The sequence below is a fragment of the Monodelphis domestica genome, chromosome 1 (assembly GCF_027887165.1).
Source record: "Monodelphis domestica isolate mMonDom1 chromosome 1, mMonDom1.pri, whole genome shotgun sequence".
Taxonomy (NCBI): Eukaryota; Metazoa; Chordata; class Mammalia; order Didelphimorphia; family Didelphidae; genus Monodelphis; species Monodelphis domestica.
The window spans coordinates 152254869-152275747 of record NC_077227.1 but is presented as its reverse complement, the minus strand read 5'-3'; the positions used below and the strand labels follow the sequence as shown (position 1 = coordinate 152275747).

General features: G+C 38.3%; 1 protein-coding gene across 15 annotated transcripts in view; it reads right to left on the bottom strand.

The window, feature by feature from the left end:
- TLN2 (talin 2) overlaps positions 1-20879 on the bottom strand; it is a 596702-nt gene that overhangs the window by 208166 nt on the left and 367657 nt on the right. For all 15 annotated transcript variants that reach the window (XM_056808077.1, XM_056808019.1, XM_056808054.1 and 12 more), the window contains 5 exons: positions 20100-20163; positions 17285-17389; positions 4300-4455; positions 2409-2510; positions 2193-2269 (listed from right to left, as the gene is read on the bottom strand). In XM_056808077.1, coding sequence (XP_056664055.1) covers positions 2193-2269; positions 2409-2510; positions 4300-4455; positions 17285-17389; positions 20100-20163 — 504 coding nt within the window. The remainder of the gene's footprint in view (positions 1-2192; positions 2270-2408; positions 2511-4299; positions 4456-17284; positions 17390-20099; positions 20164-20879) is intronic.

Below are 20879 nucleotides of genomic sequence, written 5' to 3'. Positions count from 1 at the left end.
TATGAGAATATGTTAGAAGGGAAGGATGGGGTTGGGGAGGAGGAAGGGAGGATCTGGGAAAAAACAATGGAAAGCATCATTCTGATTTGGTTATGGTCCACTGAGGGGAAAAAATACACATTGGGCCAGTGCTATGCAGACAACCATTAAATAAAATAGATTTCTGATAATTTTTTAAAAGCTTTACTAGATAAAAAAAAACCAAAAAACTGTAGATATACAAGTTCCCCCCTCCAGGAATATTATAGCTCACTTAGTAGCCATTATTTTGATACCAACCTAATTAAGGAGATAAATATGAACAAAGAAGAAAGCCATTCAATGGCTCTGTTCCTCCAAAATGAAATCCCCTGCCCATCTCGCTCCCTGCACAATAGTCCCTACATTACCAACTGCCAGTACTAGTAATTATAGCTGAATGGTCTAGACTGTTTTCATTTCCTTGGAAATGGTGAATGATACCCTGAGGCAAATCAGGTACAACTGACATTGATAGGGAATGGGAGAATTGAATCTGGAGCACGGCGAGTTCAACCAGTGAGCAACGCGAGACAGTCTGGACAATCATGTACAAAAGCCACATGGCTTCCAGTGCAGTCTGAAAAGCAGACGCCCATTTTCAAATCCTAAAATCCGATTACTGCTCCTGGTGGATGAGGGAAAAAAGAAAAACGCAGCAAGATGAATGCAAACTTGAAACTTAGATGCACTAGCAGCAAGCAATCAGCTCGAAAGCTGCCTCACTGATTTCAAAGAAAACCACAGCGATGAGTATTTACAATGCTCCAAACTCAGCGGTTCTGCTTGCTCCCACGTGAGGGCCAGCAGGGTAAAGGGATTCGCCGTCACGGTCAGAGGGAGGATTTGGGACACGGGCTTGACTTGACTCCAAGTTTGGAGCTTTTAGACCTCATCGACGATCGTGACATTACGATCTGTTGCTTCGACATGTTTCTCTAGTGAACAGACTGAGAACAAGTGATTGGCAAGGAAGGGGGAAGAGTACATTTGCCACGATTAACCAGTACAACAGGGATTTTTTGAAGATGCTTCTATACACTGTGGGAAGAGTAAAGTAAATGGTCCTTCTACCCAATATGTAAGTTAGGTAGGGTATGAAGGGAAAAAGAAGGAAGGAAGGATGCTTCAGTATTCTTGGAAGATTGGCTATAACAGAGAATTGACTATAATGCAAAGAACTGCATAGCTCAGTGGGGCAGTGGATAGAGCACTAGGCTTGGCATCAGGAACACTCATCTTCCTGAGTTCAAATCTGACCTCAGACACTTAGGAGCTATCTGAACTTGGGCAAGTCTCTTAATCATGTTTGCCTCAGTTTCCTCATCTGTCAAATGAACTGGAGATGGAAATAGCAAATCACTCCAGCATCTTGTCCAACAACACTTCAAAAGAGGTCATAAAGAGTCAGACATGATTGAAAACAACTGAACAACAATAAAAGCAAAGCCAAGGATTTGAGGGTCAGCATGGTGTCAGGTGATAGGGAGGGCTTGTCTAGTCCCAGAGATTAGGCACTTTGGTTTTGTCCATGGTGAATGGCATTTCTTCATAAGCTTCACCTTTTGGGGAGAAGCATCAGGAGAATTATGGTATCTGAATTTCACTAAATATGTTTCTCATCTGATTCTTGAGTGCTAGTCCAGGTCTACTTAGATTCTTCTGACAAGATCCATGTGGGGTCAGGGGATGCCCTGTCTAGTAAGGAAATTGTTTGGTATAGAGAAATATTTCATTCTTGGCTTTGCAATTAACTATATCTAAGTGACTTTGGGCAAGTCACAACATTTTTGGGCTCTATGATTTTCTCATCTGTAAAATGAGGGAGTTGGACTAGATAGCTTCTAATATACTTTCCAGTTTTGATCTTCAATCAATCTGATTTCTTACAATAAAGGTAATGTCTTTACCTTTACCTTAAAGGGGAAGCTAACATGAGAATACAACTTGCTATAAAAGAATGAGGTAATTCATCAGTATTTTCTGTGATCTAGGCTAATATTTTATTTCTAGTTTAACAACATGCATGCTTACTACACGCATTATTTAGTAGGAACAGAATTTAATATAAGATGTCCCCATCTGATAGGAAAAATTGGATAAGAATCCAATAGGAATAATTGTGCCCATTTATGTTAAAAAGCAACTCTTTCCTCCAAAAACAGAACACTTACTTTTTAGGGGAAACAGATTCTTCTAACATCGTTGATTCCTCATCACCCTCTAATCCAAATCTATCTTTACTTTGTTTCTAGAAGACAGAAAACAAAATTCCAGAAAGTTAAATAAAGGAATCCTTTCCCCAGTGATCCCAGAAAAAAAGTTTTGTATGGTAACAATATAACAAGACATTCAAGGCTGATTTTCTAATCAAATTGATTGATAAATACCTTTTTGAGGATGATGTCAATATAGCCTGCAATAAGTTGAGATATCTGTTCTCCTTCAGTTGTTTGTACAGAGTAATAACTTTCCTGATATTCTCCAAAATCCTAAAGAAAACAGCATTAATAGAAAATTTTTAATAAGGGAAAACAGAATATATCTTTCTAACTTTTGCTGCTGAGATGTGTTGGAAATATATAGAAATGCTGATGATTTATGTGGGTTTATTCTGTATCCTGCAACTTTGCTAAAGTTGTTGATTATTTCCACTAGCTTTGCAATTTATTCTTTAGGATTCTTTAAGTAGACCATCATATCATCTGCAAAGAGTGATAGTTTAGTCTCCTCATTGCCTATTTTAATACCTTCAATGTCTTTTTCTTCTCTGATTGCTACTGCTAGTGTTTCTAAAACAATGTTAAATAATAGATGATAATAGACATCCTTGTTTCACTTCTGATCTTATTGGGAAGACTTCTAATTTATCCCCATTGCAGATGGTTTTAAATAAATACTGTTTATTATGTTTAGGAAAGGCCCTTCTATTCCTGTACTTTCTAGTGTTTTCAATAGGAATGAGTATTGTATTTTGTCAAAGGCTTTTTCTGCATCTATTGAGATAATCATGTAATTTCTGTTGGTTTGGTTGTTGATATGGCCAATTATGTGAATAGTTTTTCTAATATTGAACTATCTTTGTATTTCTGGTATAAATTCCACCTGATCATAGTGAATAATCCTTGTGATCACTTGCTGGAGTCTTTTTGCTAGTATTCTATTAAAGATTTTTGCATCTATGTTCATTAAGGAGATTGGTCTGTAGTTTTCTTTCTCTGTTTTTGGTCTGCCTAGCTTTGGAATAATGAATTGGAGGAATTCCATGTGAACTGGAATGACTTCCAGGAACTGATGCAGTGAGAGGAGCAGAACCAGGAGAACTTGTATACAGAGGTGGATACACTGTGGCACAATTGAATATAATAGACTTCTCTACTAGCAGCAATGCAACAATTCAGGACAATTCTAAGGGACTTATGAGAAAAAATGCTATTCACATTCAGAGGAACAACTGTGGGACATGGTTCGATAGGGATATGACTGGGGATATAGACTCTAAACGATCATCCTAGTGCAAACATCAATAATATAGAAATAGGCCTTGCTCAATGATACATGTAAAACTCAGTGGAACTGCGTGTTGGATATGGGAGGGGGGTGGGAAGAGGGGAGGGAAAGACCATGATTTATGAACCATGGAAAAATACTTTAAATTAATTAATTAAAAATAAATAAACTAAAAAAAAAGGAAAATAGAAGAGGGAACCAGAAAGAAGATAGACATACCAATTTAAACATAACTTTTAATAAATATATGTATTTTAGTAATGCAAATCCATCTGTGGACCATACTGTGGACCAGTATGAAGTAAAATGGATAAACTTGGGGGGGGTGTTCCAAATATATAATGAAAGGAACTAGTGTTCAATGTTGGTAACTATTGATTTTTTCTTCTCTTAACTTCTTTTTGCCCATGGCATTAATTGGAAGGTTTTATAGTTTCAATGAGGGATGGCAGTCATCAGTTTGGTGCATGTTAGTAATACTGTATATAGTACCTTACTAGGATAGATGCATACACAGAGTAGGTTCCTAGTAAAAAATGTTTGTAGAATTTAGTTACATAGAAAAATGCATGAATAGCTAAGAGTTGTAAGATGAAAGACTACCAACACTTTTGTGTTTTTACAACACAATTAAATCAACCCCAAATCACTCCACCAAGCTTTGTTTTCCTTGCTTTTCCATCACTAAAAGTCCTAACATTAAAAGTCACAGGGCAAAATCTCTGCCCTCTTCCCTACCTATCCCCAAGCCTCCCCATCCTGATATTGTACCAGAGTAAAGCTCTTGGGTGATGCTGCCCAGCGCTTGACAGTAGTAAGGGGCCACTCTTGCAACACTTCCTTGGTCTTTTCATCCACTCTCATCACGGAATCCTTAGTGATACCCAGCAATCGGGGGACTAGTTTATTCTTACCCTTCATTTTTTCCTGAAATAGAAGATAAGAGTTATTGATTCTATTGATGAAAAAAAAATCTGTCTACATGTACCTATAGTATTAAGTTGAATGGCTTGACTTTATTTAACTTGTGTTAGTTAGTTGTGGTCTGGGATAGTCCAAACACGAAGAACGTGAAATCAAGGAAGGTGAAGTGATATGCCATCAACTATGCTAGCAATAAGAGGCAAGATTTGAACTCATATCTCTGACTCTGAGCTCTTTCCAGTACTCTTTGCTGTCTCTTTAACCTTTTCTGGACTCCATTGTAGCGGTCTTATCTTTGCATGCTTCCCTGAACAATGATTCCATCAGGTTCTAGGCATCCCTGCAGTTATCTGTTTCTCCATAACCATTGCTTTGCCCCTACTAGGAAACCTCCAGGCTCTGGCCCCTCACACACCCTTGTCTCCATTCCTTTCCAGCCATACTCAGCTCCTGAATTCCTGCGACAAATCCACTCCCAGGCTCAACTCCTAAAGACAATGAAAACCTACCTCAATTTAGCTCAATGATGAATGTATTTGTACCCTATTTTACCCTCCCTTCCCTACTAATCCTGAGTCTCTGGGTGCCACTGTTCAAACCCTCATCTTCATCACCCATGTTGCTTTATTTATGCCCCCCTCAACCCAGCCCCCCAGACTTTTACTCTAAAAATACCCAACTCTCCCACTGTGCCCTAGAAATCTACTTCAAAGCTAACCAACTCTCTTTCATCTTAAATCTTTTTTCTTTTTTCATTCCGTCTTCTTATACTCAGTGAGACCAGATTCCTTCCTGATGACAAGGCTTCCCTGGCTACCTTTTCCAGCTCTTTTGTTCATGTATCAAAACCACTTGTCAGGGTGGGAAAGCTGGAATACTCCTTGCTCTCAACTAGGCTCAGTAACCTCTCTTCCTTGGAGGTTCATTCAAGCCATACTTATCACCCAATCAGGACAGACATCCAAGACACTCATTCCTTCCTCAACAAGCTTGGTGACTGATACGTAGCCTTCCTCTTCTGCCTTCAGACTAGAGCATTTTAACATTTATTGAGACTCCCTCACTCCAAGCCTTGAAATGAATGACTTTGCTCATTTCCCATAATCCACTCCTTCAGCCCCACCCCAACCACACAGAGATGTTTCTACTTTTGATCTTGCCATTGCTTTCAAGTATTCATGATTTCTAAATTCTGAAATTCCTTTAACCAATCTCGATCAGCTGTCACGGCTGTTCTCCCTCATGACTACAAACTACTTTTTGTACTCACTGTGACCTCCAAACTCCTCACCCCTCTTTTCTTTCCCCAGCCATTACCTCTACGCTCTCTTCCTCTTCCCATCTGGTCTTCTCAGTGAACAGGCTGTCTCCAGTCCTTTCCCCCTTGCTTTTTATTAAAGAACTTGCCCTGCCAGAACAGGTTTGGATTGCTCCCACTATTCGCTGCCTTCAGTCCTATTCATGTGCTGTTGAACAAAGCTGGAGAGATTGCAAAACTGCTAACTGAGAACACTACAAATTTAAGTTAGATAATCTCAACTAGGTTCTATTTCTCTGATTGATTCACTATCCCACTCACTGCAGTGACTTAGCAAACCTTTTGATCCCCTCTCAAGCTTCCTATAGCCTTGCTTTTCCTGCCTTCTCTCCTGTTTATCTTGCCTCATTTCACTGAAAAAAATTTAAGACCATTAGCTGAGAGAGCTCCCTTTTCTCTCCTCCTCCTCCTCATCTCACTTCCTTCCATTATCTTCTTCACTTGATGCCTTCCATTATCTCCTTCACTTGAAGAGGCAGCCCTTCTCTCCTTGCCAAAGAAAACCCTTTTACATGGACAAATCATTTATTCCATTCTATCTCTCCAGCATATTGTCTCCTCAATAATCCGTTCTCTTACCAGTCTTCGATTTCTCTCTATTGGCTGCTTACACACTAACTACAAACATGCTCATATCTCTCTCATCCTCAAAAATCTCTCCCTTCATCCATCTTTCTCTAGTCCCACAAACTAGCTCCTATATTTTTCCTCTTGTAAATGGCCAATCTCCTTTCACAGGCCATCTGTAAATGATGCCACCACTTTCTTTCCTCAGCTTTCTGTATATGGCTTCTAACTTCACTGACTGAAACAGCTCTCTTCAAAGTTATCGACGATTTTGGAATTTCCAAACCTTAATGAGATTTTTTTCAATTCTCAATTTTCTCGAGTTTTTTTGCAGTCTTTGATGCTGATCACCATTTTCTTGATATTCTCTTTTCTAGGCTTTCTTGACACTCTTCTCTCCTGGTTTTCTGACCTATCAGGCTGCTTCTTCTCAGTCTCTTTTGCAGATTGCTCCACGAGATCATGTCCATTAGCAATGTGCGTTTGTCTCCAAGACTCTGTTCTGGGTCCTCTCTTCTTCTCTCTGTATATACCATTTTGCTTTTTTATTTCATCGGCCTTCAAGGGTTCAATGAGCATCTACAAGCAGATATCCAGCCCTAACCTCTCTCTTGACCATCAGACTTAAATACCAAATTATTTATTAAATGTCTCATACTTGGGGTCCCATAGATATTTTAAACTCAACAGATTCAAAACTTACTCTTTTTTTTCTCAAAGTCTCCCCTCTTTCAAATTTCCCTTTTACTAAGACCATCATCCTCCCACTCACCGAGTCACCGGATATTATTCTCAACTCCTCACTGTCTCTTAAGCCCTGTTATTTCTACTTCTTAACATCTTCTGCTAAGCCACTGCTCCCATCCTGGTAGCAGCCTTAATCTTCAGAGAGAAAGGTAGATTTCTTCAAGGGTTAGGGGGAAGAGTTGTTCCAAGAAGACTTGGAAAAAGGAGCTTTTTTAGGAGGAAGGAAAAGGATGGAGACTGGACCTGTGGTTTCACTGATGGAGGGAACTCACAAATGAGGAACCCCCTCTACCAAGGCACAGCAACAATGTACCAGAGCACAGAGAGACTAAGTGCTTTGTAAAGGGCTTTCTAGCCAATAGGTATAAGGGGCAAGACTTGAATCTCCCTCCAAGTCTGGCAATCTATGCCCCTTTGCTTGTTCCAAAAAGGACAGACAGGACTGAACAAATAGTGATCTCCCCGAGAACAAACAAACAAAATCAGGCTGTGGAGAGAATGAAACATTTTGTTCAGGCTGGGAACCTGTTGGGAAGACAAATGTCTGCAACTTGCAAACAGCCATTTCCTGTTCCCTATCATTAATGACCCCGGCTTTAAAGGAGCTCTCAGCTGCCAGGTGATACGGTTATCACACATGATGGAGGAGACACGGCAAACACACTCGGCTCCTTCTGCAGTGGTAAGGGTGGCTGGCTGAGTGGGTGGGTTGTGGTAGGAATGCAGAAAGTAAAAGCATATGAAAGAGTACAAAGAGAAAAGCACACAGACGAGAGGGGCGATCTGGTAACTCCCTCTTAAACTGGCACAGACTAAGAAAACGTACGTTATTAATCGTAGATTTATGGTTTCCCAGGATATCCTATTTCAATCTGTCCTTTGTATATATGCAAATGTTAATGATCGATGATGACTATCAAATTCATGTTTTTTAGAAAGGAAGTACGACCTCTCCTGAGTATACAATGCCAATCATTGGGCTTGGCTGTTTGGGAATAGATTCTTGGCCTGGGTTTTAGTGAACATCCCCATGGGTGGATTTCAGAACTTTCCAGATTTCTTTTTCTCACCTACCTCTTTGCACCCCTCCAGAATCTCTCCCTTGAGACGCTGATCTTCCCATTGGTGACTCCCTCTTTGGGCCCACCATTTGAGGAAGGACAAGCGCCATGCTTTGCCTCACTGATATATGTTTATATTTTAGACTTCTTTCTCTTTGCAAGTTGCCTAGCCACTTTCCTCTCACCCCCAATTCCAGCTCCTTTAAAGGTTCAATCTTTCCCTATTAGAATGTAAACTCCTCGAGAGCAGGGATGATCCTATTTGCTTATATTTGTATCTCCATTCCTTGGCAGAGTGCCAACATTGAGTAAGTATTTAAGTGTCTTTTCTATTTATTTTGTCTTTTCCATCCATCCATCCATCTATGCCTAGCCAGATTGGATCTCTGTCTAAGTCTCTGAACTTTTGTGAGGAATGGAGAATACAAATATATGTGGTGGAGTAGGTGAAAGGACTCATGCATTATAGTATTTGTGGTCTTATTATGGGAGAGTTTTGAGTCTTTTTTTTTTAAACATTTACCTTCCATCTCAGAATCAATACTATGTATTGGTTCCAAGGCATAAGAACGTGAAGGACTAGACAATAGGGGTTAAGTGACTTGCCCAGGGTCACACAGCTGGGAAGTGTCTGAGGTCAGATTTGAACCTAGGATCTTCCGTCTCTAGGCCTGGCTCTCAATCCACTGAGCTACCCAGCTGCCCCCAAAGGGTTTTGAGTCTTTACACATTTCAAAGAACCATGGCAAGTCAGTCAATCAAATATTTATTCTGCGCCTGCTGTGATAGCCACTATATTCAACATTGGGCATACAAAAAAGGTAAAAGACAATCCCAGCCCTAAAGGAGCTTACAATTTAATGGAAGACAACTCGCACCTCCCAAAAAGAAGTCTATCCTCTGAGCACCAATCTACATGGATAACAGCTGCTGTGTGTCGTACACATGATATACTCAATAAAGTTTCTAAAATATTCATAGTAATTCAAGAGATAAAAGTAATATTAATATGAATAAACATACTTATGCTGACTAAAGATATGAACACAGACAAAGGGAGGAAAGGAAAGTAGAGCTTGCAGAGCTGAGAAGAAACCTGATTTTTTGATATTGAGAATTTATTACTTATTCAACCCTTAAAATTGGCTATTGGTATATTATAAATGAAACGAACAAACAAATCATGATTTATTAAGGTAAAAAAAATCACTCCTCAATGTTATTTTCCTGAGGACAACAATTTTTCTATTTCATAGCTATCTATGTTTCAAATGTTGTCTGTCAGCACTTTTTGTGATAAGCAAAAAAAGAAAAAGAAACAAAGAAACAAAGATGCCTTGATTGAGGACTGGCCAAAGAGAAATTGTGTACCTGGAATGCTATAATGGTGCTATAAGAAAGAATAATTATAATAAATCCAGAGGAGAAAGGGAAGATTTATAATTTATATGAATTGAAAAAAAGAAGAACCTATAAGAAATATATATAATGACAACATTAGAAATGGAAAGAAGAATGACAAAACAATTGAAATCAAATGTGGTGAATTTATAATATGACAAGATATAAGAAGGCATATCCCCTTTGATTCTTGGCAGAGGTGACAGGATCACAGTTGTGGAACACTACCACATCATATCAGTTAGTGTGGCAGAATTTTTTTCCCGTAATATATTAAAAGAGATGACTCTTTGAGAGAAATAGGAGGAGGAGTACAGTGGGAAAAGGGATATAAAACCAAAAAATAGCAATAAAATTTATTTTTAAAACCCCCTTCAGTGTTTCCCAGAATTATGCAAAAGATTAAAAAAAGAAGCGGCTATTTCCCGAGTAATGGAAACAATTTCAGTGAAGAATGTAAGATTGAAGACTTTGAGACATATTGCAGATTCTAAAACAATGAATGGGAATGTTACAGCATCAGTTTTCTCAATCAAAGGACAAAATTTCAAGGAGAGAGAGTGCAAGAAAGTTAACTGGAGGGGGTGTGGGAAAGTTTGAGGAAACAGGGAAGAGAGAAAGATAGAATGCATATAATAAAACAGATGTGGGACTAAATAAGACTTATGGAGACAACAGAGGGTCCAGAATATCTGTAAGGAAAAAAAACAAATAAGGCCTGAAAAAAACGAGTGGCTCCACAAGGTTTGCATTCAACCCAGAGTGGACCCCATGGCTTAATCTAATCTGGCTTCTGAAGCAATGGACAGATTTCAGGATTGAGGTGGGAGGTTGCAGCCAGTTAATTTGCAAGCACAGTGCTGGCAGATAGAGCTGAGGAGACCCAGGAAAGGGATGGGAGATAAAATATGGTTTGCAGCTGTTCCCTCCATCCTTCCCCCCTGCTACCCTCATCTGCAAAGCTCTATTGTGAGGGGTGCCTATGTGCGAGAAAAGACAGGGAGTACAGAGACCTGAGAGATTACTTTAACACATGTCAAGATTATTCTGGCACACAGAAAGAAGCCACTAGAAATAAATAAACAAATTAAAATGGAGATTCCTAGACGGAACTATTGGGGGGAAAAAAGAACCCAAAGAATATTGAAAGTAGCAGCTGAGACTATCACTATAGGATAATCCATTTGCAATTCCTCCTTGCAAAACCCAGAGAACAGCTGGCTGGGGAAGAGTTAAAATGGTAAATGGTGACTATCTGCATGAGGAACTTTTTTTTTCCTTTTTAGAGCAAACATATTTGCTGAAGCTCAAATATTTGATTTACAGCACTGTCAGAACTAAATTAATAAATTTTACAACCAGCCACCCCACCACTAACATACACATTCATGAATTTACCTTCCCCTTGGGATTTTACAGGGTAGCTTGGTGTCAAGAGGATAAGAGTGCTGAGCTGGAAGTCAGAGGGAGATCTTTCTGAGTTCAAATTTAACATCAGACACTTGCCACGACTGGGCATGTCTCTTAACCTTGTTTGCCTCAGTTTCTTCATCTGTAAAATGAACTGAATAAAGGCAGTAGCAAACCACTTCAAGATCTTTGCTAAGAAAACCTCAAATGGGGTCATGAAGAATTGGACTGAAATGAATGAACAAAGCAACAGGGAATTTCCCCCAGGAAATTCAGAATAACATCACTAAAAACCATTTTTTTGGAGAATTAATCAAAGCCTGCCTTTTCCTAGGAAACTTTCTCTAAGTGGCTACTTTTCCTTTTGGCTTTCTTTAGAAGTACATATAGTTAAACTATATGATGAGGCAGCTATTTATTTGTCTGTTATTCAAAGAAGGGATGGAATTCTGGAAGCCACATTATCTTCATCTTTTTTGGCCCATGCTTCTTACTTCTACCTAAAATAAGTCCTTTTCCTACAAAGTCCTGCAATTATTATTCATTCCCTATAATATTAGTCCTGCTGATATATACCCTCCATTTATTTTTGGAAAGGAAAAAACAAAAGCTATTTGTAAGTACCTGGAAATATATGTGTTCAAGAGTGCACATCCGTGTGTAGCAGGCATTGAACATTCCATGAGAGCTCTATTGCCGGCCACAGTGAAACTGCATTTCGATTCCGAAGGTTCAGATCCCAGCTCTGTCACAGACACTTTAATCTTGGGTGATGTAAAAATGGAGATTTGAACCCCGGACTTCAATCCCCAGAAGTCCTTGCTCTAGCTCCCAGGATGCCCTCTAGTCTCAGCTGAGTTCCCACCTGCGCAGGATCAAAATTTCTATTTACCTGTCTATAAAAGCCTGCGGAGCTCTCTTCCTACTTCCGCTTCCAAGCAGCCCCGTCTCTCGTGATGCAAGTGAAATTGAATGGGCCTTTTGGCCCTCCTAGGCATGTACTTTCTTACTTGTATTTTCCTAAATTCTTAATCTTTAATAAACCTCATAAAATATAATACTTCTAGCGGAGAAACTAATTTTTACCTGCTACAGTGAATCACTTATCTCTATAGAAATGAGGTTACTAAATAGCGCCCTCTGAGTTCTAATCCAGCTCTAAATCTAGGAACCTAAGGATGCTCATGACAAGTCAAAGTAGACGTTCCCAGATGAGTGGATTTAGAAAGGAATGTGTGACTTGGAGCAAGACATTTCCTCTCTGGGCTATAAGTTCCTCACCTGGAAAATGAGGAGGCCTGCTACAATTATCTCCTAAGAACTCTTCTGACTCTGATATGCAAATATCCTAAGTTTTGCAGATGTACAAATGATGATAATACAAATCTATTAGATAGAAATAAAGATGTAAATTTTTGCCATCTGAATTCACTACGAGACATTCAGAAATCTACCCATGGACCCTAGGTTAAGAAGGTTGACTATGAAATGAAAAATCAGGCCTGTTATCTTTATAAACAAAAAGCTTTACAAATAGTGTTACATTTAAGTGATCTGTCAACTCACTATATTCTTGAATTTTCTTAACACTGCCACAAGTGAATGAAAAGCAATATACCCTATTTCTTCATCTAAATCAGAGCCAGTGGAAAAAAACCCAGAATAAGGGAGAGGACTGCCAATTCCAATTCCTACCCATACATCTGAATAATATGTGCCTCAGAGTGACAAAACAGGAAAGGAAAGGATATCTCGCAATGGCACACTTCTCCCCATGAAGTAAGACTCAATAGGTATGCCTTGCAAAATGAGGCAAAAAAACATTAATTCAATATAGAACAGTGCCAGATTTTATTATACTTGACATTTAAAACAGATGGTAACACCATGAAGGGAAGAAATACTTATGATTATGCAAAAACAAAACATGAGTAACTTCAATAAAACAATCCAACTAGTCCTTTCAGACAACCCCCCAGGAATTTTCAATTCTATGTAATATGATTAATATGACATAAACATTCAAATATTTCAGCTGATTAAAATTTCATAGTTTTTAAATTTATAGTTTTTAATATATGGGTACAAATATTGGCAATTTAAATTATTTGGAAACCATTCACTGGTTTTGTTCTTTACTTGCTATAGAACTCCAGTATCTTCTTTTCATAATTTAATACCTAAATTAAGTTTAGAATTTAGGATTGGAAGGACCATTATTTAGGAGTTTAGAATTCTTGCTATCTCAGCTCATTTAAGGGAAATAAAAAAGCATAGAAAAGAGAACCATTTAATAAAAAATTAAAGCTTTAAGTACCCTATTAACATTTTACAAAAGAAAAAATGTAGAATTAATGGAATTCCAATGATTAAAGTCAAATATCATTGATATATTCTAACTCTTTCCTCTTCCATCTCTAAGATGGGGAGAAAAGAAACCCAAGATTTTTGGGCTCTTTATCCTTTCTTAAAAGCTCTCTCAAAAGCATTTATTGGTTTAAACAAAACTTTAAGGCACTATTCCAACCCAAAGCCCAGCCTTTCTTCTGTTCCCCTCAATTCTGCTAGTGACTTGAGACAATGGACAAAGTAATCACTATTCTCTACTTTAATTTCTAAACATTTTTGAAACATTATTTGATAGCAATATTTGAGTATTGATTCGACTTCCTTTCTGGAAGGATCTGATTTAAAATCTTCCCTCTAATGGTTATTACTTAGGTGACTTTGGGCAATTCATTTAACCTCCTTTGGCCTCAATATCCTCATCTGTAAAATTAATGGGCTGGTTTAATGATTTCAAAGGTTCTTTCTAATTCAATATCTGTGATCTATAGATACTTCATTTATTACTTGCTGTATATGATTGAATCCATTTCTTATCATTTTTCTAAAACCTCTAATGTTTCTAAAGCATTTTTATTGATATGAGCACCATTTTAGGTAAAATGATTTGTATCACAAAAAACTTATTTGTACATAAGAAAATAAATGTATATCTGGAAGCTAATGAAGTCTGGATCTCTGTTCCTATGAGTTTCTCTTCATTGGTATTGTCGATTGTTGTAGTTCAGTCATTTCAGTTATGTCTAACTTTGTGACTCCATTAGGAGTTTTCTTGGCAAAGATATTGGATTGGTTTACCATTTCCTTCTCCAGCTCATTTTAATATACGAGACAAGGGAGGCAAAGTTAGGTGACTTGCTTAAGGTCACACAGCTAAGTCTGAGGCCACAACTGAACTCAGGAAGATGAATCTAACCGACTCTAATAAGACTGTCAGTCTATCCACTGTGTCACCTACCTTAGGGAAGGACTTACAGCAGTTCTCAGCACAGGAAGTTCTAGAAAACCAATAATTATTACAATGCTCATTTCTCATGAAGTTTTCTCTCCTTAAATTGATGATAGTCGGGGTGGGGGAGTAGTATTGATAAGTGAAGGAAGGATCCAAGTAAATACACAAAGTACAATTTAATATTGTTCACTGAAAAACTAATTGAAAGATACAATTTTTTTTCAAGGTGTCCAAATGTCTAGCTGAATATCAAATTGTCTGAAAAGCATGTGATGTAGGGATAGAATTGGATTTAGAAAGAATTGAGTTCAAATCTTACCTCAGAAATGCACTGTCTTTGTGTTCTTGAGCAAATCATCATAGTTTCAGTTAAATCATTTACAAAACAAAGATAATAATAGTACGTACCACCAAAGTTTTTTGAGGATTATATGAGATATAAATGCAGAGGCACTTGTAAAGTATTCTATAAACACGTGGAATTATGATGATGATGATGATTATTAAGATAACTAAAAAATTGCCTCCATTAGTAAAAACAGCAAAACCACCAGAGGTCCCGGATTGAAACCTCAGATAATTCCTAGCTGTGTGACCCTAGGCAAGTCACTTAACCCCCATTGCCTAGCTTTTACCATTTTTCTGCATTGGAAGCAATATACAGTATTGAGTCTAAGATACATGGTAGGAGTTTTAAAAAAAAAGGAGGAAACCATCTTTATTCAGCACATTAAATTGTCCCTCACATCTCTGTGCTGATTTTTCCAAATGGATAAAGAAGAATATAATTATGGCTCAATATCACAAATGGTAGCTTTTCTCCTATGGGTAGCTGTAGCTGTGGGTAGGCAAAACTGTTGGACGCACCCTTTCTCTGTTCTTCCTGCCTGGATCTTCGGAAGCCAGTTGCTATTCAGCTGGTTTTGATTCTGTTGGTAGGAAACTAAATCCTGAGGTAGACAGCCAAACGATGCGCTTTTCAATATGGGCAGAACTATAGAAGCTTAAAATGACACTAAGATTCTTAGGATGCTCTGTATTTCCCCAGGTAGGAGGAAGATGGAGGAGAAAAGGAGGAAATCTAATTTGCAGCAAGAGCAAGTAGAAATCACTTTGAAATAAATAGGTTAGAAAAGCCTCAAAATGTGGAGTTTCCATAGAAAGAGAATGAAAGAAAGCGGCATGTGGATAGCGTGGTAATGGATCATTCAGTCGAGCAGAATCAACCAAAGAAGAAATTAATGGTACCATCCTAGGAGATGGGAAGAGGGAAACACTCTAAGGAAGCAGGTTGGCATCTTCTCTGCAGTGTGGGACTCAAAGTGTTGATGAGAGCAGTGGTGTGAGAATCAAACAATCCCCGAGGACTGCATGTTGACTTAGAAAAACACAAAGTAACATTATCTATGTTGAATTGTAGTTTTGTTTATTTTTAAAAAAAACACTTCTCAGGTTCATTTTCATTTAGTTCAGGCAAGGACTCACTCTTGGGCTAGAGAAAAGAGTTTGAGACTCGCCCAGGGTCTCACAGCCAGGATGTGCCAGAGGTGGAATTTGAACCCAAAGCTTTCTTTTGCTCAGAGGCCAGCTCTCTCTATCTACTTAAGTGATGCACCAAATCTGAAGTTAGGAGGATCTGAGTTCAAATCTGTTCTCAGACATTTACTAGCTAACTGACTTTTGGGCGAATCGCTTAATTTCCATTTGCCTAGGAAGCATCTAGGTGGCTCAGGGAGATAGAGCACTGGGGCCTGGAATGATGAAGATCTGAGTTCAAATAGAGCCTCATATATTTACTAACTGTGTGACCCTGGGAAAAAGTCATGCAACCTCTGTTTGCATCAGTTTTCTCAATTTTAAAGTGGGAATAACATTAGACCTTAGCCTGCAGAGTTGTTGTGAAGATCAAACGAGATAATAACTATAAAGTACTTAGCACATACTTATTCTTATTCTTTAGCCCTTCCCCCTATGCCAAGGGGGTTTCTGTATATGATCCTAGTGCCTCTTTATCATACAAACAGATTTATAAAAGGATAGGGTAGAAAACTATCATGCAGAGCCTTTAGTCCAAGGTCCTTATTTTAGAAGGCAGAGACTTGGCTACAAGATGAGCTCTCTAGATTCCCAACACTGACATCTGCCTCTCTGGTACCATTCTATAATTGAAAGCATGCACCCCCTAGACTGCGAGCTTCTAAGAAGCAAGGTCCTTTTTTGGCTTTTCTTTCTATTTCCATTCTTTCCCACAAGAGCTGGTATGCAATAGGCACTTAATGAAAGCTTGCTGACTCGACTTCCTTTTCTTGGAACAATTTCTACACTATGAAAAAGAGAAAGGGACATATACGATCATCCTCAATTATCATACAAACAGGCTTTCCTCATCTGCTTGGAGGAATAAATATTGTAGGGTAAGAAAATAGCATTCAAAATAAAACTGCATTCATTAAATTTATTAATTATTAATATTAATTAAATATAAAATTCAATTAAATTATAGAGGGTTAAATGAAAAGACAAAACAAAGAACAATATATTGAAAAATTACTCATAGGATGTTGAACTAGAAGAGACCCTAGAGATTAAGTCCAGCCTCTCCATTTACAGATGGAAAAACAGATCCATGGAGGTTAAGGAAGCAATTGCCAAGTCACAAAAAGATTAAGTAACAGCTGAGATCTGAAGCCAGATCGGGGTGTTTCTACACCATCCTCTACTCTGCTATCTGTGCTAGGGAAGACTTAGATGAAAAGAAATGTTAAGTGCCTCTGATGACTTCAGAGCCAAATAAGCTCATGAGGACAAATAAAGAGATCATGCTTCTCATGAGAATCAGAGCCTAAACTTGAACCCGAGGCTCCCGACTCAAAGACGGTCCTCTTTTCTAAGACATTTCACCACTTCTCTGTGAACAGGGATCTAGGATGACTCCTGGTCAGCCCATGAGACGAGCAGAACGTACAGTGGTCGGCACACGTTTCAACGGAACCCAAGGGACAGAGGTAGAATGACAAACACAAAGCTCACCTTCACGAGGAAAAAGGAGACCCCGTATGTCCGGAGAGAACGTGCCAGTTTCACGTACTTCACCTTGGCTTCTATTTCTGACATCTCACCACAGTTCTTGTGCTCCTGTAAGAGTATGAGATCCCACATTAATGCACTGCTGGTGGAGTTGTGAATTGATCCAACCATTCTGGAGGACAATTTGGAACTATGCCTAAAGGGCGCTAAAAGACTGTCTGCCCTTTGATCCAGCCATAGCACTGCTGGGTTTGTACCCCAAAGAGATAATAAGGAAAAAGACTTGTACAAGAATATTCATAGCTGCTCTCTTTGTGGTGGCAAAAAAAATGGAAAATGAGGGGATGCCCTCCAATTGGGGAATGGCTGAACAAACTGTGGTATATGTTGGTGAAGGAATACTATTGTGCTCAAAGGAATAATAAAGTGGAGGAATTCCATGGAGACTGGAACAACCTCCAGGAAATGATGCAGAGAGAAAGGGGCAGAACCAGGAAAACATTGTACACAGAGACTGATACATTGTGGTACAATCGAACATAATGGACTTCTCTACTAGCAGCAATGCAATGATCCAGGCCAATTCTGGGGGACTTATAAGAAAGAACACTATCCACATCCAGAGAAAGAACTGTGGGAGCAGAAACACAGAAGAAAAACAACTGCTTGATCACATGGTTTGATGGGGATATGATTGGGGATAGACTGTAAATGATCATCCTAGTGCAATTATCCATAATATGGGAATAGGTCTTGATCAATGACACATGTAAAACTCAGTGGAATTGTATATCTACTATGGGGGTGGGGAGGAAGAGGGGAGGGAAAGAATATAAATCATGTAATCATGAAAAAATATTCTAAATTAATTAAATTTAAAAATTTCAATAAAAAAGAGTATAAGATCCCAGGAGAAGGTTAGTGCATTCTACTATTAGCTAAGCTTTGAGCCATCTTTATGGCAGGTAATGAAAATGTACACGCGATCCAATCTAAGACATCTCATCAAGAAAACAGAGGGGTTATACCTCAGAATGAGGATAGAGGACATGGATTTCTCTATAGATAGGGAGCGATGCACGTGGGGGTGTCAAAGAAGGCCATCCTGTTTATCTTTTTCTTAATTTATTTCTAAGAAATCCCAAACTAAGAAAACATCAAGTAAAATGTACATTTCTATAAACATAATAGAACAGAAAAAGAGGATTATATAGGAGATAGAGGATCTGGTATGTAGAGTTTGCTTTTCTTTTAAAAAATATAATAAATTCAACATGTAGCTTTCAAACTAGCCCTACTTTTCTGTGATTCTTTTTAGTCTTCCTCCTGTTTTCTTCTGTGTGGTTTTAAATGCAAAATAGAACCTCTTTCCTTTTTTGTTTTTGTTTTTCTTTTGTCTGCATCTCTCTCCTAGGCACTTCCTCCAATAGGGAAAAAAAAAAAGTAGGGCCATCATTATGATATACTCTCAAAAATACCCTCCTTCCTTCACTCTTTTCTCATGTTTGTCTACATTTTGATCTTGGGTCTCCCTGTCTCACCCAGATGGGAAGAACTTCAGCCAGTCACAGGCCTAACAGCAATATAGATCAGTTTGGAAGTTTTAACCTGCTCCATATTTCAGAATGGTCCAGTTCGCTCTTCTTCAGACAACTAGGGGCTCCCCTGCTCCTTGGCACTAATCATATTGGTGCCACCCAATTGCCTTTGGCCAACAGAAGCCTAGAGCTCTTCAACTCAAGCGACTGACCAGTCTTGGCCTCTCCAGCAGGGGGGTCTACAGGCACATACCAACCATGCTAGGCATTTTGCTGGTTAAAATACAAGAATGTCTGAAATTAAAATGGTTGGCAAGGATCATATGTTTGATAAAACTGATGCCAACAGGAAGTGTGAAAATGGTGGGTTTTCTTAACATTTTTACATGCCTGGAATCCAAGACTAAAAATGATATAGAGAAGAATCTTGGAATGCACATTTCAAAGCAAAGGTAGTTCTTAAACTTCCAATAGTCCCCATTGAAGAGATACATCTAGTAACCCAGAAATGAATTAAAATTTTACTTTTAAGATATACCTCTAGTTAAGGTAGCAACAGGAAATGGAGCTGTGATTTTACTGATTGGTACAGAGAACACTCAGATCAGAAAACTCTATCAATGAAGGTCAGCATCTTCTCTTCAACTTAGAGGCTTAGAGAGTTGATTAGTATGTAAGGGAGTAAGTGAATTGCTGAGGGCTACACAGTCATTCTGTGTCTTAGGGGTGGGACTTGAACCCAGGACTTCAACTGGCTTCCTATATAAATTATGCCATGATTACTATCCAGAATAATGGCTCCTGAATAAGGCTGTTGGCCAAAAGCAAAACACCATGAAGAAGTGTTAGATAAAACATGTCCTGCTGTATTGTGATTGTACAATAGCTTGTTGGATGCTGAGAGGCTGTCTTTGAAAATAAATATGAATGTGTTTGTCTGAGTAAATTCACTGAATAACCTTCAACTAAAATCTATGGGTTAATATATATATATATATATATATATATATATATATATATATATATATATATATATATATACCTAAAGGAGAACTGACAGCTTCTTTACTCTTGAGTTATTGATAATTAATGACATAAATTAGCTTCTTTACTCTTGAGTTAATAACAATTAATGATAGAAATTAGCTTCTTTCCTCTTGAGTAATGATAATTTATGACATAAGTGGAGGGCATGCAGAGGGTACAAAGTCAGGATGACCACAAAACTCTCAAAATATAGGATTTAGATTAGAATATTAAGATGACTACATTTTCAGTACCTGAAATATTCTCTTCTCGGCTCCTCTTTGTTTGATGTATTCCTTGGGCAGAAATTCCTTTAGACTGAGGGGGAAAAAATCAGACATTTATTATGTTGTGATGGATACAATAAAAAAGAAAAAAGGAACCATTCACAAAATCTCAAGGTCAAGACCGTACTCCAATTCCATCTGTTCCCAACCTGTCCTGGTTCAGTTCAATTACAAAACAAAACATTAAGCATGTACTGTGTACCAGGGATTGTGCCAAGTAATTGGGATACAAAGATGAAAAAGAAATGGTCACTCACAGCTCAAGGAGTCTATAATGTAATGAGGAAGGATGGAGAAATGAAGATAAGTCATAAACACCAGTAAATAGGATACAAGTTAGAATGGAAAAATAACAGAAACAAAATGGTCTATGAAAGTCTGAAGAAAGAGGAATTTTAGCTGCAGACAAGAATGGGCAGGGGATAGAGGGAGTCAAGAAAGGCTTCATGGGAGAGGGGCACCTGAGTTGGATCTTAAAAGATTTCAACAGGTGAAAGCAGAAAATAGGTATGTTTAGCCCACTGGATTAGAAATGCTAGGCTAGGTATCTCTAAAAAGAGAGATTTAGGACAACAGAGTAGAAGGAGGGAGACCTGTTAAGTGGCTTTTATATAATATTCTAGACAATATTTAATGAGTTCTTGTGCCAGGGGGGATGGTAATGTGAGTGGACAATAGGGAAAGACTATATATGACTATATAGACTTATATAAGACTATATAAACATAAATGAAATTGTGAATCACT